This window comes from Stegostoma tigrinum, chromosome 23 (assembly GCF_030684315.1).
Source record: "Stegostoma tigrinum isolate sSteTig4 chromosome 23, sSteTig4.hap1, whole genome shotgun sequence".
Taxonomy (NCBI): Eukaryota; Metazoa; Chordata; class Chondrichthyes; order Orectolobiformes; family Stegostomatidae; genus Stegostoma; species Stegostoma tigrinum.
The window spans coordinates 781,664-796,062 of NC_081376.1; the positions used below are offsets into that span (position 1 = coordinate 781,664).

The 14,399-nt window shown below is 43.5% G+C and overlaps 1 protein-coding gene across 4 annotated transcripts in view; it reads right to left on the bottom strand.

Annotated features, from left to right (window-relative positions):
- Positions 1–14,399, bottom strand: part of si:dkey-26i13.8 (kinesin-like protein KIF19) — a 291,207-nt gene that overhangs the window by 59,837 nt on the left and 216,971 nt on the right. For all 4 annotated transcript variants that reach the window (XM_048552702.2, XM_048552699.2, XM_048552698.2 and 1 more), the window contains exons 14-15: positions 13,763–13,884; positions 3,870–4,036 (exon numbers count right to left, since the gene is read on the bottom strand). In XM_048552702.2, coding sequence (XP_048408659.1) covers positions 3,870–4,036; positions 13,763–13,884 — 289 coding nt within the window. The remainder of the gene's footprint in view (positions 1–3,869; positions 4,037–13,762; positions 13,885–14,399) is intronic.

The following is a 14,399-nucleotide window of genomic DNA, read 5'->3' on the forward strand; positions in this document are numbered from 1 at the left end:
TTCACCTCATGATTTTATAAACCTCTATAAGTTCAACCTCCCCCCCCCCCCCCCCCCCCAACCTCCTACACCCAGGGAAAAAAAGTCCCAGCCTTTTAAGCCTATCATAAAATCCCTACAGTGTGGAAGCAGGCCATCTGGCCTACCAGGCCCACACCAACCTCCTAACAGCACCCCCACCCAGACCCACCCCCTACCCTATAACCCTGCATTCTCCATGATTAATCCACCTAACCTACACATTCCTGCACACTATGGGCAATTTCGCATAGCCAATCCACGTAACCTGCATATCTTTGAACTGTGTGAGGAAACCTAGGTAGATACAAGGAGAATGTGCAAACTTCACACAGATAGTTGCCTGGGGGTGGAACTGAATCCAGGCCTCTGCCATTGCAAGCCAGCAATGCTAACCACTGAACCACCAGGCTGCTCTCCTTATAACTCAAATGCTTCGGTCCTGGTAATGTCCTTGTAAAACTTTTCCTGCACCCTTTCTAATTTAATAATATCATTCCTATAGCAGGGCAACCAGAACTGAACACAGTACTCCAAAAGTGACCTCCCCAATGTTCTCAGGAACCTTGGATAACGAGAGAAATTGTGGGCTTAGCCAAAAAGAGAAAGGAGGCTAGGGTTAAGAAAGTGAAGACGGACAGGGCCCTCGAGAAATACAAAGAATTCAGGAAGAACTCAAACAAGGAATCTGCAGAGTTAAAAGGGGCCAAGAAATGTCCTTGGGAATCAGGATTAAGGAAATTCAAGATAACATGGTGTACAGCTGGATGAACACAGCAGGCCAAGCAGCATCAGAGGAGTAGGAAAACTGACGTTTTGGGTCAAGACCCTTCTTCAGAAATGGGGGAGGGGAAGGGGTTTCTGAAATAAATAGGGAGAGGGGGGAGGCAGAAAGAAGATGGATAAAGGAGAAGATAGCTGGAAGGAGACAAACAGGTCAAAGAGGTGGAGTTGGAGCCAGTAAAGGTGAGTGTAGATGGGGAGTTAGGGAGGGGATAGTCGGTCCAGGGAGGACAGACAGGTCAAGCAGGCAGGATGCAGCTAGTACGTAGGAGATGGGGGTGGGGCTTGAGCTGGGAGGAGTGGATAGATGGGAGGAAGGACATGTTAGGGAGACGGAGACGAGCTGGGCTGGTTTAGGTATAAAGTTGGGGGCGGAGAGATTTTGAAACTTATGAAGTCCGCTTTGATATCATTGGGCTGCAGGGTTCCCAAGCTCAATATGAGATGCTGTTCCTGCAACCTTTGGGTGGCATCCTTATGGCACTGCAGGATGCCCAGGATGCACATATCGTCCAAGCAGTGGGAGGGGGAGTTAAATTGGTTCACGACTGGGAGGTGCAGTCATTTGTAGTGAACCAAGCGTAGGTGTTCCGCATACATATCTAAGGAGCAAGAGGGTAGCTAGGGGGAGTGTAGGTCCACTCAAGGACAAAGAAAAAAAAATTAGGCATGGAGACAGAGCATGTAGGTGACGTCCTCAAAGCATACTTTACATTGATATTCACAAAAATGAAGGACATGGTGTATGGTGAGTGTAGGGGAGTTATGTTGATATTGTAGTGCATAGCAATATAAAAAAGATGGTGGGTGTTTTGAAAAGCATAAAGGCAGAAAAGTCCCAAAGATCTGATGAGATCTATCCCGGAATATTGAGGGAGGTGAGGGAGGAAATTGTTGAGGCCTTGAATGAAATTTTTGTATCCATTTTAGTCACAGGATGGGTCCCCAAGGACTGGACAATAGCTAATGTTGTTCCTGTGTTTAAGAAGGGCAACAGGGATGATCCAGGAAGTTACAGGCTGGTGAGCTTTACATCAGTGGTAGGGAAATTATTGAAGAAGATTCTTAGGGATACAATTTGTTAACATTTGGACAAATTTGGACTTATTAGCAATTGTCAGCATAGCTTTGTGCTGGGAAGGTCATGTCTCTCAAACTTGGTGCAGTCTTTTGAGGAAGTGACAGAAATGATTGATGAGGGCAGCACACTTGATGTAATTTAAATGGACTTTAGCAAGGCCTTTGAGAAGGTCCCTCATGGCAGGCTGACACAGAAGGTCACACAAGATCTATGGTGAGCTGGTAAGACAGATACAGAACCAGCTTGGTCATAGAAGACAGAAAGTAGCAGTGGAAGGGTGTTTTTCTGGCTGGAGATCTGTAAATCTGTATTCCACAGGGTTCAGTGCTGGGACCCTTACATCTATATATATATGTATACAAACAGTTGGGAGGAGAATCTAGGTGGCTTGATTAATGAGTTTGCAGATGGCACAAGGATTGGAGTGCAGGTAGTGACGAGGATTGGCAGAAGATACAGTAGGATATAGATAGGCTAGAGACTTGGGCAGAGAGGTGGCAGATGGGATTTAAGCTGGAAAAATGTGAGGTGATAAATTTTGGCAGATCTAATGCTGGAGGAAATATACAGTAAATGGCGGAACCCTTGGAGGCATTATCATGCTTCTAAGAGGGATCCATGAGTACAGGTCGTGGAGGTTTTGGGGAGGGTAGAGAAACAGTTTACCAGGATGTTGCCTGGTTTGGAGTATATCAGCTGGGAGGAGAGACTGGACAAACTTGGTTCATGTTCACTTGAATGTCAGAGGCTGAGGGGCAAACCTGAAAGAAGTTCACAAAATTACGATGCATGGTTTGAGTCTTTCCCAGAGTAGAAATGTCAATTACCAAAAGACACAGGCATAAGCTAAAAGGGAGTAAGTTTAAAGGAGATGTGAGATGGAAGTATTTTACATAGAGGGTAGTATGTGCCTGGAATGTGCTGCCAGAGGATGTGGTGGAGGCAGATACAATCGCAACATTTAAGATACATGAATAGGCAGACAACAGAGTGATACGAGGTATGGAGAGGTAAGGGGTTTTTAGTTTAGAAGGGTGTATATGTCAGCATAGGCTTTTTGAGCCTGTACTGTTCTTTGCTCTATGTTCTCTGCTCCTATGGTATTCGAGATATGGTGCTTCTGCCACATAGTAACATTGCAATTGTTAACTTCATAGAATGCCTGTCAGGGAAAACCTACAAAATAATTCGGGGCGGCACGGTGGCTCAGTGGTTAGCACTGCAGCCTCACAGCCCCAGGGACCCGGGTTCGATTCCAGCCTCGGGTGACTGTATGGAGTTTGCACATTCTCCCCATGTCTGCATGGGTTTCCTCCGGGTGCTCCAGTTTCCTCCCACAGTCCACAGATGTGCACGTTAGGTGGATTGGCCGTGCTAAATTGCCCGTAGTGTTCAGGGGTGTGTGGGTTCCAGGGGGATGGGTCTGGGTAGGATGCCCCAAGGGGCGGTGTGGACTTGTTGGGCCGAAGAGTCTGTTTCCACACTGTAGGGAATCTAATCTAATTACTCCTGAAGTTTGAGCAGGGTTCTTTATCCTGAGAGAACTGCAGCAATTGCTTCTGCGTAAGATCTTTGCTCAGTCACTAGGAATGCAGATAAATTATGCAGAAGTGACTGCATGTGATTTGGATTGCACCACCTGCAATTCGGAGGAAAAAAGTACTCATTGAAAATAATAAGTTAAATTATTCAGTAAGAAATGTGAATCAAGTTAAATAATTAGAATATGGCTTGTCATTTTTAAAACTTGGCAATCTTCAGTGGAGTTGACAAGAGAAAAGTGCAAAATAAATTCACAAAGTATTCAACAACAGTCTAGATACACCAAAGGACCTCTTGCATGGGTCTTTTAAAACATTGCAATTAAATTTCTATTCAAATGTTTTCTGCTTCCACATTGCTATACTGTTTCTCAGTCTGCATTATGCTCATGTTGGTTTGAATTGGGAATAGACTGATCATAATTGAAGAAGTGCTGTAATATTACCTGTCATGATCAGGGAGTATTGGAGGCAGAGAGTCTTTGACGCGAGCATGAAGCAGTTTCCTGTTCTCATGAACTGTCCTTGGTCTTATATCCTCTTTACTTCCTTCCAGCGCCAACACATAATCTTCTAGGTTCAGCTGTCGGGCAACATTCAGAAGAGTACAGTCCTATAGGGCACACAATGTGCAAGCTTACAATATTACTGGGAAGTGCGTCTGTGATTTTGTTAAGCTTATTGTCATATAATGCAGACAGAATACCAGGAGCACAGCCAAGAAACAGTCTCAGCAACTCTCTGTGCTGATGAGTGGAAATAGTTTCAGGTCTATCCTAGGTTCAGTGTGATCAGCTGTCTGTCAATGGTACATTTTGTGTTGATTGCCACTATCCACATTTACTTTATGAATGTTGGTGAGGGACGACATAGAGACCCTAACTGTGCAACTGTTTTGGAGATGCAGTCTCTGTTGCAGTGACTTCCACATGTGTGCATCTCCAATTGGTTCAAAGATGGTATAACATAAAAAAGAGACCAAGCTTGGATTTCTGTGCAGAATTGTGATCCACAGTTAGATGAAAATAAACAGATTGAACCAGAATTCCTCAGCTCAATTGGTACAGCTACCACAACAATGTACGGCATCGGTGCACCCTGAATGCAGAAAAATATTCTTTAGGAGGTTCAGTTGTGCAATCTGACAAGAAGCTGCACCAATGAAAGAGTTGTTAGAATGGAACGGACAGACCTGGTCAAACAGATATAACACAGTGTGGAGCTGGAGGAGCACAGCAGGCCAGGCAGCATCAGAGGAGCAGGAAAGTTGACATTCAGGTCAGGATCCTTCTTCAGAAATGGGGGAGGGGGAAAGGAGCTCCAAAATAAATAGAGGAGGGGTGGGGCTGGGGAAGGTAGGTGGAATGGTGAGAGGTGAGTGCAGGTAGGGAGTGTTGGGGATTGGTCAGTGAGGTGGGAGGAACGGATAGGTGGAAGAGAAGATGGACAAGTTGTGTCAGGGCAAGGAGGTGGGGATGATGGGGAGGGTTAGTCATGGGATGAGGTTGGGGTTGGGGAGATTTTGAAACTGGTAAAGTCCATATTGAGACCATTGGGCTTTAGGGTCCCGAGGTGGAATATGAGCTGTTCCTCCAGTTTCCAGGTGGTGTAATTGTGACACTGAATGAGACCCAGGTTGGACATGTCACCCAGGGAGTGGGAGCGGGAATTGAAATGATTTGTTACTGGAAGGTGTTGTTATTTGTCGTGAGCAGAGCGCAGGTGCTCTACAAAGCAGTCTCCGAGCCTCTGTTTAGTCTCACCAAAGTAGAGGAGCCACATCGGGAGCAGCGGTTGCAATAGACCGCATTGATGGAAGTGCAGCTGAACCTCTGTCTGATGTGAAAGGTTTGTTTGGTGCCTTGGTTGGAGGCAAGGGGGGAGGTATAGGTCTGGCCTGCAGTGCTCCTCCAGCTCCACAGTGTTATCTCTGACTCCAGCATCGGCAGTTCTTACTACCTCTGGTCAAACAGATAGTTTCTCAGGAGCTGGAGAGGTGTAAGAAGGCACATATAGAGGCTGAAGACACAAAGAGGAAACAAAGGACTTTGGAATGCACGAGGTTGGAAAAATGCAGTGATCTTGTTTTGTAGTAGTTCTGGGGAAGGTTCCAGAGTTAAGGTTAGGTATGATAGGTTTTGAACACTGGGGGACTGAGTGAGTGTAGGTCACGGTTAATAGGTAGTTGAAACTCGGTGCTGAATCAGATACAGGCAGCAGCGCTTTGGCTGAGCTGAAGATGATTCAGGGTAGATGACAACAGACTGATGAGAAATGGAATAATCTGAAGATTGGGAGAGGCATGGGCAAGAGGTTTAGATAATAGGCTAGAAGTCAGGAAACATTAGCAAGATGGAAGTTGTTGGTTTTGCAATGGAGAAGATTAAAAACTTATACTTAAGTTTTTCATTTGAATGTGGGTTGTGGGCATCACTGGTTAGACCAGAAGCTCTTGTCAATTCTTAAATGCCAGTTGAGGGGTGGTGACATGGTATCTTTTTAAATTGCTGCAGTCCATGTAGAAAATGTAATTCTTAATCAACATCTTTGTATCAGCCTGATGTAACTGAGCAACGTGCTCAGCCATTTCAGAGGGCCATTAAGAGTCAATTATATTGCTGAGGGCCTGGAGTCACATGTAGCTCCAATCAGGTAGGAATGAATCAGTGATTCAAATTTCACAACCCGATTGCTTTCTAGTCATCACTACAAATCTAAGGTTCTTTCAAGATTGTTAATGGAATTGAAATTTCCCTAGCTGTCAGGTTAAGATTTGAACTCCTGGTGGCACCGTATTATTCAAGCCACAAAATTATTGGTCATCATCATTGTGGTATCCCTCCTACATGATGGATCAGAGAAGTTGGGACTGTTTCCCATTGAGAAAAGATGAAGAAGATAATTGTTTGAAGTATGCAAATCTCACAGGTGTATAGAGTAAATTTAAAGAAACTGCTCCCATTGTCGAAAGGTTAGAGAACCAAAGGAATGTAATTTCTGAGATTATGGAGAAAGCAGATTGAATTGTGAATTTCAAAAGACATTCAGATAATTATCTGAAGAGAAAAAAAATTGCAAGTGTTTGAGGAAGAGGAAAGGGAGTATGAACAGTTGAGTTGTGATGTAATTGTGGGATTTGTACATTTACACACATTTTAATATCATTTATTTTAGAGTTTGGATTTTGAAGAAATGGCATGTGGACTTTGGTCTGTTTTTCTATGAAGGAGTTTAACAATTAACTTGTAAGATTTCCATCGCCAAGATCATTTATTTTATAACACAATATAAATGACAGATTTCCTGGAATACAATGGGGTTTTATTTCAATTGAGTGAATTTTATCAACAAACAAAGTAAACAGATATGCATTAGGTTTAAGTTCAAAGGATCTAATTTTTTTATGACTTAGAATAAAACACCCATAACTTGAAAAAACCTTTTGGTTTTTCAGTTTATGGAAGACCTGGGTGATACTGGATGCATTATAGAATTTCTCCCAAAAAAGGAGATAGTTTAAAACTGTTATTAAATATGTTAGCTCAGTGTAAAGAGCTTATTTTGAAAGTTCCAGGCCAGAAGTGCTTGGTTAAAATCTGGAAGCAGTAATTTGAAATTCAAATGTTTTAGCTCGGCTATGTGAAGACTCTAGGTAAATCCTATCAGACTCTAAAGAATGGGGAATGAAGCCACAATTAAGCTCTATGGTTACAGTAGAGCAGGGAATTCTCTCTGGAAAGAGCACCTTAAAGGCGTACTGATAGGATCTTTGGGATTGTATTTTATCATATGTTTTGAAATTTTTAAATTTGTGTCTATGGATATGGTTTGGTATATTCTGTTTTTTCTTCATTTCTTCGATGTAATAAACATAGTTTTATTGTTACAATTGAATTTTCAGCATTGTGTGTTTGTGTTTAAGTGAGAGACAATCTTATTAAAACTAAAAAACACTAAAATATGATATTTCAAGCCAGATTTCAGACTGGGATCTGGCTTGTCCAAAAATAACCAACTGAATTCGGAACATGATGTTGATCTCAATCTGCAATTTTTCTATTAAACCAATGGATATGGGCATTACTGGTTCAGCTAGCATTTACTGCCTACCCCAAATTGCCCTCAAGAAGATAGTAGTGAACTACGACCTAACTGCTACAGTCCACATGCTGTAGGTTGACCTGCAATGCTGTTACAGAGGGATTTTCTGGATTTTGACCCAGTCACACTGAAGGAAAAGTGATTCGTTTCCAAGTCAAGATAGTAAGTAGCTTGGAGGGGAACTTGCAAGTGGCAGTATTCCCATGTAGCTGGTGCCTTTGTTCATTTGGAATACTGTCCAAATGGCAGTATTCAGTTGGAAGGTGCTGTCTAAGGATCTTTGATGAATTCCTGCTTAGCTTCAATTGTTAAACAGAATTTCTCCTTGGAATCTTGCCCTATCACTCAGGATTGAGTGCCAGCTCTCTGCAATCTACCTCATCTTAACCATCAAGCAGCACATTGGTGCTTGAATTCTCTTTTAATGGCTAGATCTTGCTCGGTGGATTTTCACTCTGAGTGCTGGGTTGGAAGCCATGTCAAATGGGGATGCTACACCTCGGTCAAGATTGGTGTTGGCAAGTGGGCAAATGAGCAGCTTTTAAATATTTTTAAAAGCTCAGCAAGGAATAAGGCTACTTCTTTGGAGGGTGTCATTTTGACCATTGGGTGACCACTATCACCAACACCACCCCAAAAAAATGAAACACTCGACTCCTACCTCCTGACTTGCACTTTACAACCAGTTCTACAACCACCCTGTTCCCCTTCTTAAGCTTGAACCCTCCCTGCCCATTGTCTACCACCAGCCCCAGATACCTGGGTCAGGAATCCACTGGGTCCTTTACTGGTGATCTGCCTCCAATCCTCACACTGCCCACCCCACAGATCTTGAAGTTAGAACTGCAATAATTTAGCCGCGTGCAGTGTGTTACAGCTGTGTAAAGTGTTCATCAGTCTGTTAGCTGGCCCAATGGTGTTTCATCTTTGGGGAGGAGTAAACAGCCTACCCTTCTGCCCATAACACCCTGGCCTTGATGTCCATGCTGTCTTCTAACAGTCTCACACTCCGTGTGAAAATGCAGGTCTGTCTTCTCCTTGGTTGATTGATTGCCAGAGACCAGGACTTTCCAAAACAATGGTTTCTTTCCGAATATTCAGACAAGCCAATAAACTGCTTATTGTTTAAACTTTGGGAAAAACAACTTTCACTTAGCATATTAATGACCATTCATCCTGGCAAGCTTTTTAAACCACTATGTATTGTCCTTTTAAAGCCAGCAATGACAGAAATTCCTTCTAAATCCTGTCTGGAAATAAATGGTCAAGATAAAACCCAAGATTCCATTTCCACTTCTGTCTTGGGTCACTGTTTCTGTTTTTTGTAGTGACTGTAATTATTGGAACCTCACAAGTTGGCTAAACAGAACTTCCTTTGCTTTCTTATCATGTAAACATATGACAGAAATAATATGTATTTTTAATATGCATAAGCCAGTAAATCAGCTACTGAAATAAATCTTAATAAAAGACTGGGGTGGGTGAATGTCAAGGGAGGAGAAATTAGTTATTTCACGACAGCCTGCAACACTCTTCCTCCGTCATAAACTGCTGTTGAAACTGTCACAGAATTGTACAGCTCAGAAGGCCAGTCAACCCATTGTGCCTGCTCCACAAAACATAGAACAGTACAGTACAGTACGGGCCCTTCGACCCATGATGTTGTGCCAACCTATTATCTGACTCTTAAGTTGAAACTACCCTACTTCTTACTTTGAATAATCTGTACTTTCCTCATTGATTTGCAGACTTCTCAATTTCAGATATATATTCAAATTCCCTTTTGGAAGTTACTGCTCACGGTGCTTCCACCTTCAGTTGTAAACAGGAATTAATTTGATTTCCTCTGTTCATTAATACCAGATAAACGTTATCTAGAAGGATTGAAAGGAAATCATTTCAAACCTTGATAACAAAGTGTGGAGCTGGATGAACACAGCAGGTCAAGCAGCATCTCAGGAGCACAAAAGCTGACATTTCGGGACTAGACCCTTCATCAGAGAGGAGGATGGGGAGAAGGTTCTGAAATAAATAGGGAGAGAGGGGGAGGCGGACCAAAGGTGGATAGAGGAGAAGATAGGTGGAGAGGAGAGTATAGGTGGAGAGGTAGGGAGGGGATAGGTCAGTCCGGGGAGGATGGACAGATCAAGGGGGTGGGATGAGGTTGGTAGGTAGGAAATGGAGATGCGGCTTGACGTGGGAGGAGAGGATAGGTGGGAGAAAGAACAGGTTAGGGAGGCAGGGTCGAGCTGGGGTTGTTTTGGGATGCAGTTGGGGGAGGGGAGATTTTGAAGCTAGTGAAATCCACCATTGGGCTACAGGGTACCCAAGCAGAATATGAGTTGCTGTTCCTGCAACCTACATCATTATGGCATCATTATGGCACTGCAGGAGGCCCAGGATGGACATGTCGTCTAAGGAAGGGGAGGGGGAGTTAAAATGGTTTGCGACTGGGAGGTGCAGTTGTTTATTGCGAACTGACCGTAGGTGTTCTGCAAAGCGGTCCCCAAGCCTCCGCTTGGTCTCCCCAATGTAGAGGTAGCCACAACAGGTACAGCAGTTCGCAACTCATCCCTCACACCCCTCCCCCACAATAACCACCAAAAGAGAATCCCCCTAGTCCTCACATACCACCCCATCAACCTCTGGATACAATGCATCATCCTCCGACACTTCTGCCATATACAATCTGACCCCACCACTAAAGACATTTTTCCATCTCCACCCTTGTCTGCCTTCCGGAGAGACCACTGTCTCTGCGACTACCTTGTCCCCTCCACACTCCCCTCCAACTCACCACACACGGCACATTCCCCTGCAAACGCAGGAAATGCTACACTTGTCCCCACACCTCCTCCCGCATCCCCATTCCAGGCCCCAAGATGACTTTCCACATCAAGCAGAGGTTCACCTGCACATCCGCCAATGTGGTATACTGCATCCGCTGTACACGGTGTGGCTTCCTCTACATTGGGGAAACCAAGCGGAGGCTTGGGGACCGCTTTGCAGAACACCTACGCTCAGTTCGCAATAAACAACTGCACCTCCCAGCCGCGAACCATTTTAACTCCCCCTCCCATTCCTTAGACGACATGTCCATCCTGGACCTCCTGCAGTGCCATAATGATGCCACCCGTAGGTTGCAGGAACAGCAACTCATATTCCAGTTGGGAACCCTGCAGTGCAATGGTATCAACATGGATTTCACCAGCTTCAAAATCTCCCCTCCCCCTCACTGGATCCCAAAACGAACCCAGCTCGTCCCCGCCTCCCTAACCTGTTCTTTCTCTCACCTATCCCCTCCTCCCACCTCAAGCCACACCTCCATTTCCTACCTATCTAACCTCATCCCGTCCCCTTGACCTGTCCGTCGTCCCCGGATTGATCTATCCCTTCCCCACCTCCCCACCTATCTTCTCCTCTATCCATCTTCAGTCCGCCTCCCCCTCTGTCCCTATTTATTTCAGAACCCACTCCCCATCCCCCTCTCTGATGAAGGGTCTAGGCCCGAAACATCAGCTTTAGTGCTCCTGAGATGCTGCTTGGCCGGCTGTGTTCATCCAGCTCCACATTTTGTTATCTCGGATTCTCCAGCATCTGCAGTTCCCATTATCTCATTTCAAACCTTGTCGCTCTAAGCATGAGATGACAGCCTTCTTTATTTTCAAATCACTAGTGGTGATAATTATATAGAATTCAATAGACCCTCCAGCACTGAAACCACTCAGAGACTACATCATAGCAGGTCCTGCTCATCTTTAGTCTTCCAAACTTTCTCAGGACGCTGCATCTATTCTGGTGCAAAGAGTGCATATGTGAAAAGAGGTACTGCCGTCATTCAGAAGTGAAGGAAAGTAGCAGCCAGCCTCAAAAGATCTCACTGTCTGAAGTTCTGATGAAATAGTTTGTCAGAGGTTTCATGTGATGCCAGACTCGGGAAGATGGAAGTGGAGGCTCGGGCTGATAAAGTGGAGCCTCCCTCCCTGATGGTGCCTGCAGAGTAGGTCTCCTCAACTGCTGCTCCTTCATTATGGCCCAGCCCTGTTCAGTCCCCAACCTGTCATTGTTATCTAACAATGGTCTGAAGGAATGCCTTACACCTAATGGAATGAGGAACCAGGTGCTGGATATATTAATGAAATAAACTGGGCCTGAAACATTAGCAGTGCATTCTCTCCACAGACACTGCCAGAGTTTTCCTAGCAGTTTCTGTTTTTGTTTCTGATGCCCAGTGTCTGCAGCTCTTTGGTTTGTTTTCTTCTGTTTAAATACAGTTGTCTTCGAGAACATAACATTGGTGGCAGAGGCTGGTTGAAATGTAGAGTTTCGATGTATGATTATCTGTCCCTGTTTTCTGAAAACAAGTTTCATGAGCTGTGGAAGAATGAAGTTATCACATGGGCCTGGGTTACTTCTTTACCAAAAAGGAAGCAAGCTGTGGCCTTCAGCAATTTTATTACGATACAGAAGCCAGGCAGAATCTTTTTTTGGAAATGGAGCCTGATTATTTGAACGTGGATGAAGGTTTGGACAGACTGTTAACCTTCATGGATAAAACTTATCAAAAAGATGATTTATCGACTGATTATTATGCATGGTCAGATTTGACAAATGTATAAAAACTGAGGAAGAGAACGCAATGGAATTTAATAGGTTGAGTCTTACAGCACAAAACACTTAAGTCAGTCTAACATTGGGGTGGGAAATCAAAGAGATGACCAGGTGCATATATGAGGTTTGATGTGGTCTACTTGGACTTCAGCAAAGGTTTTGATAAGATCACACACTGATAGCAGAGGTAAAAACCCATGGCTCAGGATAGGTAGATAAACCGAATAAGAAGACATATGGGATACTTGTCTTTATTAGCCGTGGACCGAGAGCTTGAGGTTATACTGGAACTTTATAAAACATTGGTTAGGCCACAGCTAAAGTATTGTGTGCAGTCTGAAAACTACATTATAGTTGAAGTGTGATAATATTGTGTTAGAGGATGTTGCCTGGACTGGACAGTTTCAGTTACAAAGAGAGATTAGACAGACTGGAGTCATTTTCTTTAATGCAGAAGACATGCAGAGGGGACATTATGAGGGGCATAGATAGGGTAGACAGGATCTTCCCTTGATGAAGAGATAAATGACATTGGGTCATAGATTTAAGCTAAGGGGCAGAAAGTTTAGAAGAAATGGGAGAAAGAAATTTTTTTTAAACCAAGAATGAGGTAGGAATCTGGAGCTGACTGTTTTTAAGGGAGTTAGAGGCAGAAACCCTCATAACTGTAAAAAAAATTTTGATGTACACTGGCAATGCAAGGTGTAGAAACAATGGACCAAATGCTGGAAAGTGGGATTGCAATAGCTAGGTAGTTGAAACTTGATGGCCAAAGGGCCTTTTCCTGATTTCCTGTGATAATGCTTTATGATCTCCTGACTCTCCAGATCCTATCCATCATCTATAAGGCATGAGTGAGGGATGTGATGGGATATTCCACAACTGCCCAGATGAGTACAGTCCTAACAGCACCCAAGAAGCTTGGCACCCAGCCACCATTATCTACATTCAGTCTCACCACAATCAACTCACAGCAGCAGTAATATATTCCATTAAAAAGCACGGCAATAACTCAAGAAGACTTCTCTTACATCATCTTCCAACCCTGCAACCTCTACCACTGAGAGGGACAGAGGCATGGGAAAACCACATCTTGCAAGTTCCCCTCCAAGCCTCTCACCATCCTCACTTGGAAATATCATCGTAATCATCATAGAATCCCTATAGGGTAGAAACAAGCTCTTCGGCCCAACAAGGCCACACCGATATGCTGTTGTTCTTTCAATATCACTGGATCAATATCCTATTCCCTAATGGCATTGTGGGTCTACTTAGACCAAGGACTGCAGTGGTTCAAGAAATCAACTCTCTGCCACCATCTCCAGAGCAATTAAGACAATAAATGTTGGCCGAGACAGCAATGATAAGGTCCCACGACCGAATAACAATATAAACGCTAATTGGCGTTGTTTAAAATCTATTGATATATGTTGTTGATATACTTTTGGTTATTAACCCAGTGCATAGTCATAAACAAGGCATTATCTTGAAAAATTAGCATTTCTCCTAACAACTCAGAAATTATGGTGAATGCTAAAGATCTAGTAGCTACTTTATTTATTCTTTGACGCTAAAATAGTCATGTAAAAATCAGCTGTTGATGTGAACAATACAGCAGTTAAATTACCCTCAATGTGTTGGAGGTGATTTTGTGGAGGCTGATCAGGCTGTCTAGTGTGCCCTCCTCCATCTCTTGCCAATACATGGTGTAGAGGTTGTGCAGTTGTTGTGGAATTTGGATGTTGTGATCTAGAGGAAAACAGAAGCAGTGTCATTAGCTGTGCACATGTGCAAATATTATCCCCAAATCAGGGCAAACACTTATTTTGATTAATGTTGCTGAAATTAGCCGACGGCTTTTGAAGGATGGTCACAACATTATGAACGAGTAGGAATTCTGCCAATATTCAAAAGAGAATTAAGAACTTAAATTGAGTCTATACATGAATGTTACACCTTCAGTACAAAAAAAGCAAAACCTCCTGGAACCACAAATCATTAAACAAGCTTCCTAATATAGCCAGTGTAATTCAAATGCTTTCTCCATGTTTATATTCCATCAGTGGCTGTTTCTATTTTACGGTGAGCAGTCTATCCACTTCAGTTGATGTAAATCACTCTGGCTATAAGTATCTAATTCTATGCACAACTGTGCTCCTTGCATGTTGAAGAGATCTAACAAGATGTAATTATTGGGGTACCACAGGGTTCTTTGGGCCCCAGCTATTTACAATCTGTATTAATGACTTGCATGTAGGGATAGA